This window comes from Nelusetta ayraudi, unplaced genomic scaffold, assembly GCF_046127955.1.
Source record: "Nelusetta ayraudi isolate G7.1 ecotype Tasmania unplaced genomic scaffold, CSIRO-AGI_Nayr_v1 ptg000018l, whole genome shotgun sequence".
Classification (NCBI taxonomy): Eukaryota; Metazoa; Chordata; class Actinopteri; order Tetraodontiformes; family Monacanthidae; genus Nelusetta; species Nelusetta ayraudi.
The window spans coordinates 4,000,231-4,021,190 of record NW_027466068.1 but is presented as its reverse complement, the minus strand read 5'-3'; the positions used below and the strand labels follow the sequence as shown (position 1 = coordinate 4,021,190).

The following is a 20,960-nucleotide window of genomic DNA, read 5'->3' as shown; positions in this document are numbered from 1 at the left end:
AAGCGAAAGAAAGTGAGGAAGGGAACTAATTCACAGAGAGAAGCAGTGTGCGAAACACTATTGAGGGAGGCGGCAGGGGTGGGGTTGGAGTTTCCTTATTGTCCAGGAAATGTCTGAAATTATTTAGAAAAATAACTGGGAACGACGATGTCGCAGATTGACGAGGCAGTCGTGCATGCAGCGTCATTGATGTGCCAAAACAGGCACGGCGGCGGCAAAAGAAAAAACAGCGACTGCGTTTGTAGCTGGAAATACAATCTAACTAACTACTGTAATTAGTCATTAGTAATTGATTACTTATGAAACAAGGTAGTCAAAGAAGTAATCAGATTACTTTGAAAAGGAGTGAGCCGTTATCGTAGTCGTAGCAGTTGGACTACTTTTATCGAGTAATCCCAACAACACTGACCATTAGCATACACATAGACAATGAGATATCTCTTTTTTTTTTTTTTTTTTTAGCTTTTTGAAAGAAATATGAGGCTTTCAGGGGGAATTCATGGGTTTGACACCGCCTCCAGACACTCCTGTATTTCGCACACTGGACGTAAGATTTCGGGGAGCTTTGATCATTCAGGAGCCGGTTACCTGTCGATGATGACTGGGTCGGAGGGCGTCTCGTTCCTGTTGCCGCAACTTTTCTTCTCACAGCAGCGGCTGGGGAGAGACAGACGAGGAAAATGAGGGATGAATTGAGCAAAAACAAAACAAAACAAAACAAAACAAAACAAAACAAAACAAAACAAAACAAAACAAAACACACACGCACGCACACATAAATTAAGAGAGGCAGAGCCATTACTTGTCTGGCACATCCACACGCACAGGCCCAGACTTTGCAGTCGGGCCAGAGACCCCGGGGTCTCACACAAAGCAGGCATGAGAGGGAGTGGGGGGTGGGTGCGGGAGGGGGGGGGCAGACAAAAGAATAAAAGAGGAAGAAAAGGTACAACAACACACCCCTACAAACAGTGAGAGACCATTGAGGAGTGAAAAGCCAGCCAGGCAATCTGTCACATTGATTTCAAAATCAAACTCTAACACCCCCCCCACACACACACACACACACACACACACACACACACACACCGTCCCACAACATCCTACCATTCGTCAGCAGTCCTGTCCGAGGAGCCTGCTGGCTACCCCCCCGCCTCCCCCCACCTCCCAGTCCCCTTCACTGCATAACAAAAGTGCCCCCTCCCCTCACCATCTGCCACCCCTGCACCTCGCCTCACCCCTCTCGTGTCCCAGCTTGGCCCTGCCCCCCCTGCCCCTCCCCTCCCCTCCGCGCCCCCCCCCTCCCCCCCAGACGGCCTCACTCCCCAGCTGTGACGCTTGCCCTCTGCCTCTCCTCCTCTGTTATTAGCCAGCTGTGAGTCACATTCGGGCATCTGCTGGCCACACAATGGTCCAATCGGGGCTCCTCCGTCCTGGTCCTCCTGCACACAGACCCACCCCACCCCCCTCACCCTCCCGCCAGCCCCTCTGCTTGCCCCCGTGGTTCCTGGGGTCACTGCCCCACTTCCAGGGCCGCTCCGTCCTCGGCCCGCCGTCACCTCGTTCGGCATCTACTGAACTCTGGGGGTGGGGGGGGGGTCTCTGACACAAGTCAGATTTCTAGACTGGCAGTGACGAGGCAGCTGAGAAAGTGTCACTTTCTCCCTGGCGATGAACTCAACCACGTCTCTGCGAAAAAGCAAAGTGCTGGAGTTCCGACTGGACCCGATCCAGGCGATCCAGCGCTCAGCTCCGGGCCGCTGGCGTGTTCCGTTTGTTTGTTTGTTTTACAAACGTTGATCAGACTTACTGAAAACAATGAATTCTGAGAAGAAAAAACTTTCTTTTTGCACTTAGGGAGGTGTTGTTGTGGTCTCTTTGTCTTCAAAATGCAACATGATTTCTATATTCCCTGTTTATGTGACCTACTATTACCGTCTGAATTTCTGCCACTTCCTGATTTTATTTATTTTTTTGATCCGCTTTGCTGCTGTAATACCAGTATTACAGTATTACATGTCGCCACTGTGGCACTAATAAAGGAATATCGCACCTCATCATATGCAACAACATTGACAGCAACACAACCAAACCATTGTTTTTGACTTCACCGACAGTATTTTGTATGAATGTACTTTGTGAGTGTCCAGGTGCGGCATTCAGCAGCAACTCCACTTTGTTATGTACGTGCGCACAGGTGGCGACGTGCACGGAGTTGGTTTGCACTCAAACAGGAGCAGCAAACCAGTGTTCCCTTCATGTTGGAGGGTCTCTGTCACCTGTGCAGAACGCATCCGCGCACAATGGACTCCTCGTCGTCATAACGCACGTTGTTGTAGCTGTCAATCACCAACAATAACAACAACAACAACAGCCGTGTGGTTGAAACGCCGGCCGCAGCGTCGACCGCGCAGCAGCCGCGTCCGGCTTTTAAACATGAGAGTTGGCGGAACGGTTGCAGGAGCACACTTGACTTCCTGGTTTAGACACGGCGGTCTAACCGCCAAGACAACTGAGACTTTCCAAACACACTCAGGTTTTTCAACACAGACACCCCCCCAGGGCACAGCTGGTCAACTTTACCAAGTCCGTCGCCACAGTCGTCCGAGCAGCTAAAAGTTTGAGGGTGGAAGTGGAGGAACTCGGCAGATCTGGACCCCATGCACTCCCCCAAATATGAATACAGAGGAGATTAAACACACACACACACACACACACACACACACACACACACATATGAGGGGTGAGTAGAGTGATGTCTCATGCACACATGTATTCACTTAACACTTTATGTCCCGCAATTCTGCATTTTAGTCTTTAAAAACCACAGTACTCATTGGCTATTGTCACATTTTTTCTTTAATTTTTTTTATTTTAATCACTGTTTTCCTTCTTGATTTTAATAATTATTTTACTCTATATTCACTTTTTTATGAACCGATTGCTGATGAGTGAATGTGCAGCTGAGCAACTGAATTTTCTTTGGGATAAATAAAGTACTATCTAGCTAGCTAGCTATCTCCACACAGGTGGGCATGGCCCACCTCTGGCTTTACAGCCCCAGACAGAGTACTGAGGAGCCGAGGGAGGAAACACGAGCTGCTCGGTGACACGCTGCCATACAGCAGAGAGCAGCAGGGGGTCACCGCTAGAACAACCTCACTGACAGGCCCGACTCGCTTTTCACAGGTAAAAAAAAAAAAAAACGTCAAGCCTCGAGCTTCGTCCCCAAACGCCTCTTTTTTTTTTCAAACGACATTGACACAAAGCAGAAACAATGAGGAGCCGAGGGGATGTCGGGCAGTGTGGGAGGGGGTGGGGTGGGTGGGGGTGGGTCGGTGAGGTTCGAAATGGTCCCAGGTTTCTCACTCACCTGCACATGACTTCGTGTGTGAGCAGCACTCGGCACATCTCGGGATTCTTGTTTTGTCCCTCGTACGATATGGGCTGAGGGGAAGGAAAGGAGGGGTGACTGGCTGTTGCTTGAGATTGTGGTGGGAGGGGTGGCTGGAGGAAAGCTGACCAACCTGTTTGGTGACGGAGTCAATGAGTCGAGCGTAGAGGTCCTGCTCCGTGCGGACCCCTGCAGCAGAGGAAACACAAGGGGGGTCATAATCAGTGACTCCTTACCACTTTAACTTGTGCACCCTGGGGAGACTACTTATAAAATATATATATATATATATACAGATTCACTTTTTTTTTTTACATACTACTGCTACTTGCCGTGCAGTTCTATTGATCATGATCCAAATAACACAGATTTACGACATCTCTTTCCAATGTGCAGCCCTGGAGAGGCTGAGAGAGGCAGAGCAGAGAACACTCTGAACCCCGTCCAGACTTCCATCACTGAAAAATCTGATTGGCATGCGGTTCAAAATGATCATTTTTTTTCCCCCTCTATGGGTTCTGAGGGGATTAGAAGTTATTTGAAGTTTGAGAATTATTTGTCATGCTCTGATTTTAACAGGGGCGGGTGAGGGCAAGACTTGCGGCGGTTCCATTTTCACGATCTACCAGCTCGTCGGATTCTTGACGCCTCCCGACCTTTGCGCAGGTCGAGTCGAGCAGAGGGAACGTTGTGCGTTGTGCACCCCCCATGTGAAATTACCGTCCCCCCCAACACCTGCAGAGAGTTCCAGGGTGCCTTAACTGGAAAGAGATTCCCACTCATGTTCTGCTGTGTCTGCGGGTGAGGCCTCCAGGAACACCTGAGCCTGCTGGAAGCGTGCTGGAAGCCTGCTGGAGCACCAACATGCGTAATGGATGGTGTCCTCAGAGATGGACGAATTACCGGAGGAATCGTTTTATTAAGACTTTGGAGAGCAACGCTTAAAAAAAAAAAAAAAAAATCTGTTCCTCTCATCAAAGTCTCGTTTGAGATGCCTTTGATACGGCCTCGGGGGGAGGTAGAGTGGGGAGGGGCGAGGGGAGGCGATGAAGAGGAAGTGCTTTGGCTGCGTTCATACTGTATGCCTGTGTGTGTGTGTGTGTGTGTGTGTGTGTGTGTGTGTGTGTGTGTGTGTGTGTGCACGCAGGGTGTGCGAGGGGGGTTGCTCTGGAACATGTCTTTTATCTTGCCTCCCATGGGTACAACAGCGATGGCAGAGTCGGGGCAGCAGTGGCTCATGGGAACCGAATTTCTCTCTCCCTGGATGTGATGTGGAGGCACCGGTGGGGAGGGTGAGGGAGGGGGGGGGGGGTGAGGGATGTGTGCATGTGTGTGGGGGAGGGGGGTGGGGTATTAGCATGTAGCTCATTTCGCCAGTTGCCAAGGCCCAGAAACAGCCGCTCGGCACAGCTTCAGTGATGAAGTGTACAAACGCTGGAACACACTCGGGGACGAGACGGTGGGTGACTGGCGAGCTCAGCACGGAGAGACGTGATTGGCCCGGGAAGACTTGGCCGCGTCGCGCTGACCTGTTCTCTTGTGTTTTGCGACTCTGGTCACACACGGACTGTTGAGTCCAAGTCTAGGATCTCACGTCTTCCAGCTCTTGGAGATGAAGTCCGATGGCATTCTAGACTTTATAGCCCAGCGACCCTTTGAAGCGGATCTTCGGGCTTCTGATTGGCCGAGAGGTTGGAACAGCGGTGGGCAAACTTTTTGACTGGTTGGGCCACAGTGGGTTCTAAAATTTGCCAGAGTGGCCGGAGCAGCAGCAGATGGATGGAGTGTTTTAGTGATCCATCTCACAGGAGAAAAATATATCATGAGATACGTAGGAAACCTGTGCTTTAATGTCTATTAAAAATGAACATAACGTCACCGCAAAAATGTGTCTTTGAAGCCCCAGGATTTAGCTCTTTATTGAAATGAATGAAATACGGCTTTTTTTTATGACTTACTTACTATTAATATAATAAATAAAATTCGGCGGGCCAGATTAAAAAGCTTAACGGACCACAATATGGCCCCCGGGCCATAGTTTGCCCATGCCTGGGTTATACTCATCATCTCGTCATCTCTTGGCCTGACAGCTTGCAGTTTTGGGACGGGATTATTTTAAATGATCGTCAGTGTGTTTTCAATGCGCCCACATATGGGCCAAGGTCCGCACGCACCGAACTCGACTCCGCGGACGCCGCGGGATCAACTCACCGTTGCTGTAGAGGAGCTGCAGCTTGTAGTGAGTGCCGTTGTTGGTCTTTTCCCCTGACTGCTCCTTGGAAGACGGAAGGACATACAACACACGGAGAGAGAGAGAGAGAGAGAGAGAAAGAGAGGGAAAAAAACACAGGACATGCAGTTAAGCACGTTTGGGGCCACAGATAAACACAGCGGAGTATCAGCAAGTCTCTCCTAATCCTGCAGCTCGTCCTTCGAGCCGCTGGCTCCGAGTATCACAGGGCTTTTTTCTTAGGCGAACCACGCGGGACCTTTCGTCATGCTCAAAAGGCTGAGAGCTTAACCTTGACTCTGACGTTCCCTGCCGAGGACTCAACTATGGCGTTGGGTTGGAACCTCTGAAAAGATCTCACAATCGAATGCGGCAGCGCCTGCCGGACTCCTCGGCGAAGGTGCCGCAGGCTCGAGCGAAAAGGGCCTCGCAAAGTGTGCCTGGGCGAGCGGAAAGTACTGGATGAGAGACTGAGCAGCAGTCGACCTTGACAGGAAAAACTTCTATTCCTCCCCCCTTGGGCTCAGGCACACCCCACACCCCCCCCAATCCACCACCACCACCCGATATAGCCTCGCAGACGTCCTCCGCCCCCCCCCCTCGACTTTCTCTGCTTCTTGTTCCTTCTCTTTCCCTTCCCTTTGCCTCCTGCTATACCTCCACTGGTCTTTCTAAGTGGTCTCAAAGGAATGCTCTCTGGTCCAATAACCCAGGAGGCTGGCATCACACAAGACGAGAGCAAGAGGAGGAGAAGAAGAGGAGAGTAGGAGGAAGAGGAGGAGGAGGAGGAGGAGGGAGGCAGTGGAGGAGCTGGAACCATGAGACAGTTACGAGGAAGGAGGAAGGAGTTGTGTGTGAGGCTGGAAATTAAGATGCACGGTGAAAAGGTGGAAAGTAGCTGAAGCTGAAGACGCAATGTTGATGGTGAGATTGAGTCTTCACACCGGGAGCGAGTCAGAAGCTTTGTGAGTTTTTGTGCACAGTGGGGGGGGGGGGGGGGTGGAAGGTTTAACTTGGCCGCGGCACCGCTCGACTCTACCTCAGCGTAATTACTACGGAGCCCCCCCCCCCAAAAAAAAAAAGAAAGAAAGAAAAGAAAAGCAGATGCCAGGGTAACCATGCAGAAAATGAACTCCTCCTCAGCCGTCATCTGGCCTGGCCCGAACCTACAGTGGCACAAAGCGGGGATGACAGCTTCTCAGCCCTGGCATGAGATCTCACCGCAACTCCTCCACCTGACGCTCAGCTGACAGCCTTGTCCGCCTCTAACAGCGGCAGAGCTGTCGCCAAGTCCCACCGCCCACGCCGACCCTCAGCACCACCACCACCACCACCACCAGCAGCAGCAGCAGCAACACAAGGCCAAAGCATCCGTCAACACCGGGCAGGAGGCTCCCACCAAGCACCCTGGGCCAGCCTCCACTCTAACAGCCCTTCTTATTTTGGTCTGGTTCAACCTGAGGAATTCAGTGCAGCCCGAGACCCCCCCAGTACCGCCCGGCCTCCCCTCCCTCAAACACACACAGCAGTGTTTAGAGTAAAGGAGGGGAGGGGGGGGGGGGCATGAAGGAAAAGAGACTTTGATGATGAGTTCACTGTACAACAGGAGCAGGCATCATTTGCATTTTAAAAACCAGTGATGTCCCCCTAATGAGGCAAGCTGCTAATTAGTCATTAGATATTCCTTTTCAATCCCACATCATCAGCTCATTGAGGGTATAAAGCTTCTGTAAACATGTAGCCGTCAGCTGTTCGATATGCTCGGTTTTTATGGAGAACAGGGTCGGAGGATCAACTCCAGCACCTGGTGGCGGCTCAAAACGCTGTATATCAGCGTATCGGACTTTTTTCTTTTTTTTTGTCAGCCAGATTTGCAATTTATTTTTATTTTATTTGCGTGTGTGTGCTAAAGAACGTTACCCACACACCTTTTCATGCTCCACGAAGTCGACAAATGCCGTCCTCTCCACCTCCACGGGCTGCCCGTGTCTGTCGTAGAGCGCCAGGACAAAGTGGAAAAAGTTGGACTTGCGGAGATTGGAGGGCGGCTGCTTCTCAAAGTGAGCCCTCGACAAGGCGACCCCACTGGAGACACAAGAGGGAGAGGCAGCAGCTCAGGGTCATTGAACACATCTCACAGAGTCATAAGAGAGATAAGAAATCATTTCAGAAACCTTTTTCATTCAGTTTACAACAACTTTCTGGTAATAAGTTAATGTAAATATACATTTATTTGCTGATATTTCAAAGTGTATCCTCTTATTTCAACCTTTGAGAAACGAATTAATTTCACATAAAAAATTAAATAATAGTAATTATTATAATTATTATTATTATTATTATTATTATTATTATTATTGTTGTTATTATTATTATTATTATATCAATATTATTATATCATTATTATTATTACACAGCTACACAGCTGTGGCTGTTCAGCATTTTGTCAGATGTTTCTCCACAAAAAAAAAAGAAAAATTAAAAATAGAAAATAAATGAGAAAATAATCTGACATCTGTGGACTGTTTTGTTCTTAATTGCAAATGTAAACATTTCAACACTTTTTAAACCATAAGTGATTATAATAGTAACAATGATAATAATAATTAACGATAGGAAATAACTAATATATACTTTACTGCCCCTGTCAACTGATTTGTTTTACGAACTCGCTTCTGCGCACATTACTTTTAAACTTTTTACTCGGGTTCATTTTATTGAGACAAGAATTCTAACTACTGTGCGTCGATTCAGAAATGAAACAAAAACTGAACTCTCCTTTTAGTTGACATTATTATTACGACTGTTATTTGATTTAATAAAATTGCTTGTTTCAATTAGATGGAGGGGAAAACATTTTTTTTTTCTAATAAAGTCTTTTAATGAATTTCATTTGTATGTATTTCAATAAAGGAAAATCTTTAGAACATATTCACACACAAAAAAAGGTTCATATCATGAGTTTATGTAACTTTATACTTTTGATTTTCAGGCTTGTTTTCCCCTTAAGTAAAGTGCCAAGCTGGACTTTATCCCAGTCAAACGGTATAATAATAATAATAATAATAATAATAATAATAATAATAATAATAATAATAATAATAACAATAATAATAATAATAATAATAATAATAATAATAATTTAGCATTATACTTTGGTCACTTTTTGCAACAAGTAGTTTTCATTTTTCTCTTCACTACTGTCATGTGTGACGTTATAAAGGGCTGTTTTGGTGACGACGCTGGATCATTACAGCTTCATTTATTATGCCGCTTTCCACGAGAAGATGAGCAGATGTGCCGCGTTTGAATCCTACCTTTGTGCCGCGACGTTCGCATCCACGACCCCGACGTTGCGCACCCACGACCGGACTGGATCCATCTCCTCTCCAAGACTTCTCTCTTTTAATCCGCCCACTTCTCGTATCAGATGCTCCTGGATCCCGAACATTTAAGCCTCGTCTTGTTGGTTTCGATGCACTTTTTTTTTTTTTTTTTTTTTTACTTAAAGGAAAGTGTGGTATTGTTGTTGTTGTTAAAGAGCCTGTTTGTCAGACAACAGAAGGTAAACCCCCAGGGCGCTGCGCTCCTTCACAGCGCCGCAAGAGAACTCCTGCTTTTCTTACGGAGCTTTGAGAATTCAATGTTTCAGGCGTCTCCAGGAATTAAAGTCCACTCGCACCTCGGCTAAGCGTGGCGGGGCAATATGACAGATATTCCGCCAGTGACTGCGATCATTGTCCACGCGTGAAAAACTAAAAAAAAAAACTAAAAGAAGAAAAAACCTGGAGCGTCTGTCCGAGCCGAGCGATCAGCTGCTCCTCAGGCAGGTTCCAGCGCGGGTCCAGCAGAGGAGCTTCTGGATACAAATGTAGGTGAGGAGGTGAGAGTTTCTTTGTCAGGAAGCGGGGACCGGACCGGACCGGACTGGGACAGTTGATCCAAGGGCCAGGAGGCTCGCAGTGAACCGCTGTCTGAAAGCATGAATGAGCCCCTCTGCCGGGGTAGAGCCGGGAGGAGGGAGGAGGGAGGAGGGGCCTCGGTGCCATATGGGGGACCGATTGTTGAAGCGGATGCTCTCATTGGTGTAAAGTGCATCGCTTGTTCGGAGCGCTGCCAGAATCAGCATCCCAGCTCAGCCAACAAAACTTTAGCACCACACGTTTGTGATGATTTTGTTGTTGGGAGAGAGGGAAAAAAGTAATTTGGGCACATTTGCGACCGTTTTTGGGGCGATGGTGGCGGCGGCGGGGGGGGCGGGAGGGTCGCAACACTTAAACAAAAGGGGATTTTAAATAAGATTGATTCGGAACTAGAAATTATCATTTTAAAAAAAGGTAGGGGAACACATAACTACGTCACTTGGAAAGAATATATGTATTTTTGTTTTTTTATATAATTCCCCGTGAGCGTGCGCGGGTTTTCATTATTATTATTATTATTATTATTATTATTAGTATTATTATTATTATTATTATTATTATTATTATTATTATTATTATTATTATTATTATCATTCCCCTTAAACCCAAATGTTGCTTTGCCATTGTGCTGTACGACACGACCGCTGTGAATAGTCGGCGCAGCAAATCCCTTTTCACACCCATTCATTCAGCTCGGAATTATAACACGAGTGCGTTCACGCCAGGCGCGCATTCAAGCCGCCGCACCGTCTGCTCTTTTGAACGCGGTGATTCCGCGGAGGAGGTATCGCATCAGTGTCAGCCGCAACAATGGGCGTCTGGTTGGTCCATCAATCTGCGCCTCGCAGCCCCGGAGAGGGCCCGCGCTCTGATTGGCGTCGAGCCCCCCCCCCCCCCCCCCAGTTCTGACAGCGTCGGCGAAAAAAATGTAGTTCTTCATCAGTGCGGCGACCAAAATATCGGGGGTTTATACGTCGATAGGCTGCCGTCTGATGGCGCTGCTAATATGTGGTGTATGTAACTTTTTTACGCAGGGTTTTTACGCAGCAAAATGGCAAAAAAAAAAAGTGCAACCAAAGAAAGGGAATCTCTCGCTCTCTCTCTCTCGCTCTCTTTCTCTCTCTCTCTCTCTCTCGCTCTCTTTCTCTCTCTCTCTCTCTCGCTCTCTCTCTCTCTCCCCCCGTCTTGTAGGTCCAATAAAACAAATTACGACCCCAAAAAATTAATTTCCGCTCCCGTTCGTCTGGCTGTGAAAAGAAAAGTTCTTTTTTTCTTCTTCTTCTTCTTCTTCTTCTTCTTCTCCCACCCTTCTCTTTTGCAACTCGCCGGTACTATTGTCTCTTTGTGGAGTTTGTGCGCCCGGACAATGGATGTAAATCTGCCCCCCACACCCCTCGCATCCCGCCTCAACCCACCATCTGCCAGCGCAGGACAAAGTCAGATGTTCCCCCAATTATGAGAGCTGCAGTCTCGGGGAATCTTGCTGCAGAGAGCCTCCACCCTGTCGCCTGTGTCCTCCTCCCTCACACGCACGCACGCACACAGACACACGCGCCCAAAAAAATGATTGACAGCTGCGTTTAATCTCAGGGTGTCTAATGACAGTGTTTTTTTTTTTTGTTTTTTTTTATTTGCATTCCTCCACTTGCTGCACAACTTCAAGAAGTGCGCCTACGTTGTTGTTGTTGTTTTTTTCTTTTTTTTTTTTTTAAAGGCAACGCTGAAGCAGATCGATGGGAAGATTGACGACTAAATGCTGAAAGTAAAAATATGAAAAGAATATAGTCAGAGCTTCTGATCCCTCTGTCGCCCAACGCAAAGAAACCGCAAAAAAAAAACAAAAAAAAACAAAAAAAAAACCGTCAAACTGTGGGAGTGACCTCGCACCTGCACCGCCGCACGCAACAATTAAAATGGGATCGGATGATAAAACCATTTAATCACATAAGCCGTTAATTGAAGCAAAAGTTCCCTCCGCGGCCCGGCACATTGTTGACATTTCCCCGATGACGTCTCAAAGTTCAAAAAGTCTCTGCCGCCTCGCTTCCCTCAGTTAGGCGGCTCGCATGCATCCAGTCGTTGTAAGACACGCGGTTTCATCTCCCTCTTTTTTTTTTTGCAGACAAACACAAAATTATATTCAGCACGACGCAGTAAAGGGGATTTCCCATCCAATTTTTAAAACTCTAATAAGCTACAATGACATTGCCTAATCCACCAAACTGTTGTGTACTTCACCAATAGTTCACCTGTGTCAATGCAGTCAGAACCAATGTCACCTACTTCAACAGTTTGAAAAATAAATAAAATCCAAAGTAGTTTACCCGCTTACTTTGGGAAGCATATGGATGCACTCGCAACTCTTAGAGGCCGAGGCAGTCAGTATTTTGGACTAAAACATCTTCTGGACACCTGTGGAGAGAGGAGATTTGGCATATGGTTAATATAGAGAGGAAATTTATCCTCTTGCATTCCACTCGCTCCTTTCTGAGGACAAGAGGTGCGGCCAGACTTTCTGCTCTTGTTCCAGCCCTGCATCCGTTCATTTCGGGCTGCTGGGAGGGCTGGACATCCATCCCCAGAATGCATGTTTGAGAGTGTAAAGCAGCCACCAGAAGTGTGTGGAGACTTGTTATGATGTCCTATTATTTACAATGTTCGACTAAACAGCCACTTACCGAGTCCAGACTGCGCTATACTGCTGGGCAAATCTGTGAAACTCTGGACCGGTTATGCGTATTGTGAGTTAACTTTGAGTTGGACTATACCAACTCCTTTAATATACGTGTTTGGCCCTACAGCCATGTGGAAGAGTGATCGTGGCTCCAGAGCCGCCATGAATTCATCACGTGGTGTTGTTGTGCTGCGGCTGCTGCTGCGGCGGCGGCGGCTTCGTCGGTGCCCGTGCTGTGCGGCGGAAGAGGCCGTGATTATCGCAGCAAGCACGCGCAACGTGCGGACCTCTGCCGCCCGATAAATGTTTGGCTTCCTGCAATTCGGAGAGTGCGGCTGCCAAAATGTGCGTGTGCGCGCGTGTGCCTAATCAATTTGAACCCGCTGAGACGGACTGTCCGGTGGTGGTGGTGGTGGTGGTGAGGGAGGAGGTGAGTCTGCTCCTGCGTGTGTGTGCGTGTGTGTGTGTGTGTGTGTGTGTGTGAGAGAGAGAGAGAGAGTGGGAGAGAGAAAGAGAGAGGGGGGGGAGCGGGGGGGTGGGTGGGGGTGAGGCGGGGATCAGTGACTGCTAAACCAAACAATGGGGTATCGTGTGCCGCCCGTCCTCTCCAGCATTCCCCTGCTCCCATGGGACACCCACCCGCAGCCACTCTCCGTGGACGGCACTGAGTCCGCGGGGGTCAGAAGGGGGCGTGGTTTGTGTGCGTGCGTGCGTGCGTGTGTGTGTGTGTGCGCGCGCGCGCGCGCGCAGCAGCTGGTTCCCGTCCCTCCGCTCCACTGTGTCGAAAACAAGAGACTTAATGCGGACCACGACGCCGGCCATCGATCGGCCTGTATAGGTCCCTTGTTGTTTTTATTATTTTTTTTGGACTGCGAGTCGGCGAGTGTCGGCATCTGCAATTAAAAAGAAGTCACCACCTTCTCCCTGGTTTCATCCAGTTTCAGTTTTCCTGGTAACTCCGCAAGACACGTGCCAAACTTGGGCGAGAATAAATTGTTTTCATGTATATGGTAAGATATTGTATTTAAAAAAAAAATGTTTTAACTTCAGTCAATGTATATCAAGACAAAGAGATGCTTCTGTTGTCAGCCACCAACGACACTATCTCTTTTCTTGGTGCATAATAAATATTTTCCATGGAGTACCTTGAGCTCCTAAATCCTGATTAAATACAGACTTGGTGGTGCCATTATATGCTTTACATTTCCCACATGTGTGATGAGCAGGAGTTGAATTTAAATGAAGCCATGTTGCGTCAGTCAATGATTCATTCAGAGTCGCTGATTTTTTATTTTTTTTTTGCTGATGACGAATCACGTTTACAAAGCTGATGACACTTATACATGATTTTTATTTTTATTTTTTTTCCACCGATTCTTATGTTTTTCAACTCAACTTTACTTATGAGTGTGTGTCATAAAGCAAATTGGGTCATTCTCCTCAAAATAAAAATTGAAAGTAATTGATTTTGCGCTCACCCTTATGTGCAAAGTATGGCTTTGAACTGCTGTATGCAAGTTGTGTGCAGGTTGCGCTGTACGTCAGTGCCACCTACTGGTCAATTTCTAACAAAATATCTGTTGCGGTTTTAAAATGATGCATTCGCGTTAAAAACGTCAATTCATATGCTCAACAGATTTATTCACAGACAGAAAACTTTATGCATTGCTTTATGTCAAATTTTTTAGAAACTCTAAACACTACAGTCAAACAACAACAAAACGTAACATTAAATAGCACAGCTTCATTTGCCAACTGATGTAAAGATGCTGGTACAGTGCGTTTTCACAAATTAAATCCATTTAAAGTTAAACTGGTACTCCTTCATTTAAAGGTTGGTTGTAGGTTGCTTCTAGATAAAACCAATTTTATATTTAGAATTCTCATATTGGTAATTTCACACTTTCACTGTCAAGTTCAGTAAGTGATTAGCAAGGGTCATTGCCAATGGGCTTGTGTCCAGGGCCGATCTCCATACTCACTTTGAAGGGTTTCAAAGTTATGGTTCAGATTAGATGTCCAGATTAGATGTCAGTCACCATCTATGGTCTTGCTCTAATGAATTAAACGTTTCTCGTGCTTCACGCCAGAACATTGTTCTACCATTCACTTAATATTTTCCTATACAGTGAGTGGCTGAGCTAGGACAGTTTTTTTTTTATTCCAAAAATATATAATTTCTAGCAGAATTTTAAGGTAAGCCTAGTGCGACAGAACTAAAACATTTTCACTTACTTGCAAAAAAAAAAAGAAGAATTGGTTCAAGAAGGAAAATACAGCAATTTTTTTTTATATGAATATACCTCAGCAAAAGTGTTTTGGCAAAATCTAATCTCATTCGGGTCTTGAATGTTTTCACTTTCATCGTCTTTTAATTTTCCTTCATAAATCCCTGTTTTGGACATTTACAGAGGAGCGGTGTGCCGTCAGAATACTGAGTTTCTTACTCCTCGAAAAGCAGCCGCCCAGAGAAAAAGCTGCTATCCATCAGACCGTTGCGATTTGCCTCAGTCACCAGATAAACTCTGTCACCCTTGCTAAGTTTGGTGTAGATATGGCCACTAGCACTGGTGAAGCCATTTTGCCAGGTTGTGTACGAGTGGATAAGACGCTCCCCGTTTTGCATGAGATCCACAACTCCAGCAGCCTGGCTGATAGTGCAGTGGAAGTCGAACTCATAAACACCTGGATACTGACAGGTAAAATACCCTGTCTCTACATTGTAGCCATTCTGCTCGTTATAGATGACCTGGCGGAAGGCAATGGGTACACCACTCTTTGGGAAGTTGTTGCCCAGTTTTACGGAGAAGGCTACTAGTCTGTTCGTGGCTGGTGATCCAGGTGGTCCAGCGGGCCCAGGAGGTCCAGGTGGTCCACGAAGTCCTTGATTTCCTGAAAACATTAAACGTTCTTTCAGGTTTACTGTGCTTCTCTTCAACAACAAAAAAAAGAAAGAAAGAAATCAACGGTGCAATTACTGTGTAACTTGTTTTATTATGGTCAAAATTGATTTTGAAAAAGACAAACCTTGCCCTCCATCAGGTCCAGTTGGAGAGACCATGCCATCTGCTGTAAAAAAAATGAATAAAAATAAATAATAATAATAATAATAATAATAATAATAATAATAATAATAATAATAATAATAATAATAATGCCATGAAATCCACAAACTTCTCATTGGAGATTTTGGGACATCAACTCACCACCCTCCTTCCACGGACTGAGGTCAAAGTTGGGGATGTTCTTGCAGGGTGTGTATCCGGACCCCCGAGGCCGGAACAGGAAGGGTTGTTCTGGCACCTCAGTGATGCCAGTGTTGTCACAGATGATCCGGGCAAGAGATGTTTCCCTCAAGGACGCCTTCTGGGCATCAGTGAAGACTCCTGGGTTTTGCCACCAGAGCCTGAGAATGATCGTGTTTGACCGCATTAAAACTGTTAGCAACTCAAATAGCACCAGGTCAATCAAGATGACAAAGAAACTGAGACGGTACCGATCTCCCTCGCGAATCTTCTGGAACTGTGTGGAAATAAGACAGGCAAACAGGGGTCCCACTCTTCCTCCACGGACAAACGGTTCTGCCACTCCAGCCAGCCACACGTCAATATTGTCAGGAGTTCCGTAGAGATCCAAAAGTCTTCGGGCCAGGTCGGTGTTGTTCATCACTGCGGCCAGCTCTGACAGGGACTTGGGCTGAGACAGGCCGCAGAACCTTCGCCATTGGTTGTAGCCTTCAAAAAAAAAATACACACATATTATGCATATATGCAAAGTTTCTTTAAAGTATTAAGGGTGAAAGACAGAAGCAAGATATCGGAGTGAAAGATATTCCAAAATAGAGATTCTATACCAGGAATGCCGTGGTCTCTGCCCCTCTGCATGTTGAGAGCAGCCAGGTCCAGTGCCACCTCAAACGTGAACTCGAAAAGCCTGTCCCTCAACTCATCATGCATCATGCTGTCCTGCCTGTTCAACTTGGCTCTACGACCAATCAGGCCCCTCACGATTGGGTCCAGGCCACCTGAGGAGGTGAGAGGTTGATTAGTCTCGTCTGAGCACATTTGACATTTGCAGTTTAAAGGGCAGAAAGTTATAAAACATGCCTTCAAAGACGACTCTCCAAGGTGTGAAAAAGGCAGTGTGCAGCAGTACGGTGGGAAATTGAGGGTGCTCCTCATATTGCTCATCCAGGCGGAAAATGAAGGGCTGAACCATCAGGTGAGCGAATCGGTAAGCAGCCGTGGCAAACACATTGGAGATGCTGGGGTCAATGGACTCATCGTATCCCGGGTAGGTGGACAGCTGACGGGCGATGAAGTCTGGACCAACAATGTGGAGCAAGTAGTCTCTGAAAGTGAGGACCTGGTGGGTGCAGGACATAGTTCACATCCGTTGGTGAAGAGAATTTCCATCACTTCTACACTAAATTCTTGGAGAAGAATTCAACACACCTGGAAGTACCCTCCCATGATTTTCCGAGCCTCCTGGTAGATCCTCTCCCCACTCCATTCAGTGTTGAGGTCGGCCAGAGCGCGAGCCAGACGGTTGTGTTCTCGCAGCATCAGAGTGTGCAGGGAGGTCAGAGCGATGTTCTCATTGGATCGCTCATCACCTAGAAAGCAAGGTAGGCAACTGCTTTGACTGTTTTAAATTAGCATGACTTGTTCCCTCTATGGTTAGACAGAACTAAGACCAATAGAGCTGAGACCAAAACTCATTAGAACTATTACTAATATCTTCTGATGATGTACCAACAATGGTGGAATGACATAAAACATCAACACCTTCCCTCCCCATGGGGTTCAGCCTTAGTAAATGGCAACGGTAAGATTCTGATGTTCAAGGATCTCTGTGTCCATGACCTTCAACCCTGGCATTTGAATTGCACTCACTGGTCCTGCATTCTGTCCACAAACAACTTCAGCAAAAACTGCTCTCCGACAATCTGATATACAATCATCTGATGCTTAAGTGTTGAAATCCATGCAGGCTCACCAGCCAGAAAACAGGGCACCTCCTGAGCGTTACTGTCCCCAGTGATGCGAGCTCGAGTGGCACACATGTTGGACATCATGACGGCCGCTGGCAGGAGCTCGCGGCCATTGTCGGTGTACTCCTCATTCACCCTCAGCAGGCCGTTGTCGTTGGTGAGGTCCCGCAGGCGAATGGCCTTTGTGTCTTCTGAGCCGTACACCTGACCCACGTCGATGAATGCCGTGAGCGTGTTCAACTGCTGGCGTACAGTGCTGTTACCAAAGAGGTGGCCATTGTTGCCGGAACCACAAGTGGCAGTCGAGCGGAAGAAAGGCATGCATTCCTCGGCGAGCTTGACAACGCGGGGGTCGTCCTCGGGAAACTAGTTGGAGAGGACACAGAGCAGATGGCATCCCATACATTTTTCGAGCATTGCGTGAGACTTTAGAAGGTCTTGTGTTTGGAACGGCACTGACATTGATGGGGAAGCAGGGCTCTGTGCGCTCGCAGCTCTTGTCGCAGTCGATGCCGTTGCTGAATGAGCGGATGACGGGCGAGTGAGGCGTGAAGGTCAGGTCGTGGTCGGTCCACTGGCCGAAGATGGTCACCAGGTGGGTGTAGAGAGGGTCACTCTCCACCATTTCGTTGGACGTCCTAAGGATCCGGTTGGACACCTCCCTGACCTGAGGATGGGATGAAGACAACCAGGAATGAAAAATCACAGCAGTAAATGTAGCGTAAATGCAGGTGGGGTCTTTTTTTTTTTTATGTTTTTGAATTGTTTTTGTAGCATCAAAAAGCGTTTTTTGTTTTGTTTTGTTGCATTTTTTTTTTTATATTTACCAAAGGAAGGATTTGGTTGTTGACTAGGCGGTCGGGGTCCCAGCCAATAGGCTCTGAGATTCCATCCTGGTATTCAGCAGGAAGCCAGCGGGCGAAGGGAGTATTGGCGGCTCCCAGGCGAGTGTTCACCCTGATGGGGAAAATTGATTACGTTTCTGATTTCACTCATACATTACAACAATTCCTATACAGGGTCCAGTCTTGGCAGGTCTTGACAAATAAATGACCAATTCAAGACAAAGCGTGTCGTTATAATCCCCGCCACACCTGTTGTTGCAGACGCTAGTTGCGGTACGAAACACATTCAGGTTGGGAGTCGTGGCGCAGGAAGGGATCCGTTCCTGTGGGGAGCAGCCCGACAGCTCGGAGATGGTCTGCAGTTGTTCCTCAGAGATCAGATCTGGTTTGAGGAGGGAAAGAAAAGCAAAAGCTCAGCTGCAGCCGTCGTGTCGAGCATGTTTAAATGATCGGCGGATAGAAAAAGAAATACAACGTGCCTGTTGCGTTGATGGAGCGTTTTTGACGTCTTGACAACGACCTCCTGAGGAGGGACAGAGTCCCACTCATGTAATCGGCGGCACGCGCAATCTCTCGAGCCCGTCCGACCGGCTGTTTGAGTAGCCGCAGGACATCGGATGGTGACGTTGCCTGTCTCCTCACGCGACTGAGGCTCCTGAAGTGCGAGTGAATAACTTTAAAGTTGAATTTGAATTCCACAGATTTCTCTTTTCCAAATGTTTACGAAATGTAAACCAAGGAGGAATGTATTTAGTGCACATACTCTTGTCTGGAGTATTGATAAGCTGAGTCCACATTGGCCTTGGCTGCCATCACTGCTCTCTCAATGTCAGTCCTGCTGAATAGGTACTCTGCAGACAAAAAACCAGGTTGTGTTAGCTGGTGTGTGTCACCCAACACATTCCAGACTGACTGTCTAATCTCTTTCTTCACAGTCATCTCAAAAGTAGCTATGGAGCAAAACACAAAACACAGCCACTTGATCTCTCGGTTTAACTGTAATCGAAAACAACTCCTCGGTGACGGCGGATGAGGACTCACCTGCGTTCACCTGAGACTGGAGGCACAGGCAAAGGCCTGCACCGAGCAGGCACACAAACCAATTCATCCCTACAAAAAAAAAAAAAAAAAAGATTACCTGTCAGGTAGTTTAAAGCAATAATTCATCCATACGATTTCAACATCCTGGGTAAATAATGCAACAAAAAAAAATAGAAAATCAAAATTAAAAATGAGTATTCTTCAGTCTGATTATTATTATCATCATCAATAATAATAATAATAATAATAATAATAATAATAATAATAATAATAATAATAAGACGTTAACCTGCACAAACGACGAGGTTGTCCTCTGCTGCTGTGAACTGCCGTCTGACATATGCTCAGATCGCTGCGGGAGTTTATATAGAGGTCATGAACGCCACGTTCACTGTCAGGAATGCAGCTGCGACAATGTGCAGCTTACAGCCAATGTTTTTTTTTTCCGTCCGTCTAGTTCCTCTTCTGCCCATCTCCTAAGAAAATATGAGAAGTTGATTTCCTTTTTATTGTTATTATCTGTTTATGGCGAGACGTTCCCGAGGACATTCAAATCAATTTTACAAATTGAAATAATTTTCTTTTATTCGCTATTTAGACTTGCGTAAACTTGTTGCGCGTTTCTGCGCAAATACAGCGATTTTTTTTTTTTTTTTTATGCACGGCAGCTGTGAGCTGCAGTAAAACTGTATTAGGCGACACATTTTTTTTAATGTAAAGATGAATAGTGTGTTTACTTTCGTATTATCAAAACGTACAAATGCTGCATAAGGCCAAAAAGACATTACACATTAGACATTACAAATTCATCATTACATTTTAGAGCAATTTGTTATGATTTAGCCGACATTCTGTGAGTATAGGCCGCAGCGTGTGCATTTTTCTATTTTATTTTATTGCTGTTTTTAACACTGTTTTGTATTTCTAGACAGAAGAAATATCTGACTGATATTCATTGCAAATGTTGTCATTTGTTTACCAAAAGTATAATCTGACAATAAATTAGTTACCAGTAATTCGTTTTTTCATTCATTTATTTTCTCAAGTTGTTGGACGCTTAATTGTTGGTAAAAGAACAATGTCAAGCAAGACGAGCAGCCAAATCTTCCTGGAAGAAAGTAAAACTTGGCAGGCGCTCAGTGCATTCAGTCAGTCTTCGCGTGACAAAGAAAGAAGGAAACTCACCTGCGCACCGGTGGTATTTAAAAACACATGTCCGTCATTCTGTCATTGTGCAAAACCTTCCGCAACTATGCGGAACAGCGACTAGGTGGTGTTGCACGGGAATCACCACATTATGACTTCAAGGAAATTAATAAATGCTTCCGGCCATCAATCAAAAAGCAATATATTCGTGTGCCCTTATCCAAATAGATTGACCGCGTTGAATTAATGTCCTGGGACAAAACTGCGCACAAGGCCTTCGGATGAACCAATGGCCCAAAATAAAATCACGTCTTAACTGCAGGCTTGTCATTTTAGCCGATGCACATTTTGTTTCGGCTCTTAATTTACACTGAATCAAAACTGATTCACGGGAATTAAACTATATTTTCGTTATCATTGCGGCTCATTTTCAGCCATAACTGTATTATTATTATTATTATTATTATTATTTTTATTATTATTTTTTTTATTTTTTTATTTTTTTTCATTTTTTTGTTTTTTTGTTTATTTATTTATTATTATTATTATTATTATTATTATTATTATTATTATTATTATTATTATTATTATTATTTCATTAAAACGGAACAGGCTTCATCGCGACGTTGACCGCCATTGAGGGCATTAAGGCGGCTGTCAGTTCAGAAAGGTGCGCTGTGTGTCATCGCTCATAATGGCTTCCTGCTCAGTTTG

The 20,960-nt window shown here is 46.1% G+C and overlaps 2 protein-coding genes across 6 annotated transcripts in view; both read right to left on the bottom strand.

The window, feature by feature from the left end:
• The window catches only part of ebf2 (EBF transcription factor 2), a 36,079-nt gene extending 26,324 nt beyond the window's left edge, over window positions 1-9,755 (bottom strand). The window contains exons 1-6 of one of the 4 annotated variants that reach the window (XM_076025934.1): window positions 8,942-9,755; window positions 7,553-7,709; window positions 5,606-5,669; window positions 3,528-3,583; window positions 3,374-3,447; window positions 589-657 (exon numbers count right to left, since the gene is read on the bottom strand). In XM_076025934.1, coding sequence (XP_075882049.1) covers window positions 589-657; window positions 3,374-3,447; window positions 3,528-3,583; window positions 5,606-5,669; window positions 7,553-7,709; window positions 8,942-9,075 — 554 coding nt within the window. In that variant the 5' untranslated portion in view covers window positions 9,076-9,755. The remainder of the gene's footprint in view (window positions 1-588; window positions 658-3,373; window positions 3,448-3,527; window positions 3,584-5,605; window positions 5,670-7,552; window positions 7,710-8,941) is intronic. The other 3 variants (XM_076025935.1, XM_076025932.1, XM_076025933.1) reach the window with 3 other exon arrangements.
• A 4,086-nt stretch (window positions 9,756-13,841) lies between these two features.
• On the bottom strand, window positions 13,842-19,545 carry LOC142887947 (eosinophil peroxidase-like). Of its 2 annotated transcripts, none has more exons than XM_076025930.1 (15): window positions 19,390-19,545; window positions 19,101-19,169; window positions 18,823-18,910; window positions 18,539-18,714; window positions 18,309-18,441; window positions 18,042-18,171; window positions 17,675-17,881; window positions 17,220-17,580; window positions 16,676-16,836; window positions 16,328-16,586; window positions 16,075-16,245; window positions 15,718-15,955; window positions 15,428-15,627; window positions 15,249-15,290; window positions 13,842-15,113 (listed from the first exon to the last, which is right to left on the bottom strand). In XM_076025930.1, the coding sequence occupies exons 2-15, from the start codon at window positions 19,165-19,167 to the stop codon at window positions 14,665-14,667; spliced, it is 2,682 nt and encodes an 893-aa protein (XP_075882045.1). In that variant the 5' UTR covers window positions 19,168-19,169; window positions 19,390-19,545; the 3' UTR covers window positions 13,842-14,664. The 2 variants fall into 2 exon arrangements, with proteins under 2 accessions (XP_075882045.1, XP_075882044.1); XM_076025929.1 differs by having other exon boundaries at window positions 16,075-16,253; window positions 16,336-16,586.
• Window positions 19,546-20,960: the final 1,415 nt, after the last annotated feature.

What these genes read in the sequence shown, in the direction of transcription:
- LOC142887947 (XM_076025930.1), bottom strand. Translation starts at nt 19,167, where the DNA reads ATGAATTGGTTTGTGTGCCTGCTCGGTGCAGGCCTTTGCCTGTGCCTC. An exon ending in AGCCCTGCTTCCCCATCAAT is followed by an intron (nt 17,581 to 17,674) that starts GTCAGTGCCGTT and finishes CTCTCCAACTAG; the next exon opens with TTTCCCGAGGACGACCCCCG. An exon ending in TGGACCTGATGGAGGGCAAG is followed by an intron (nt 15,114 to 15,248) that starts GTTTGTCTTTTT and finishes TAATGTTTTCAG; the next exon opens with GAAATCAAGGACTTCGTGGA.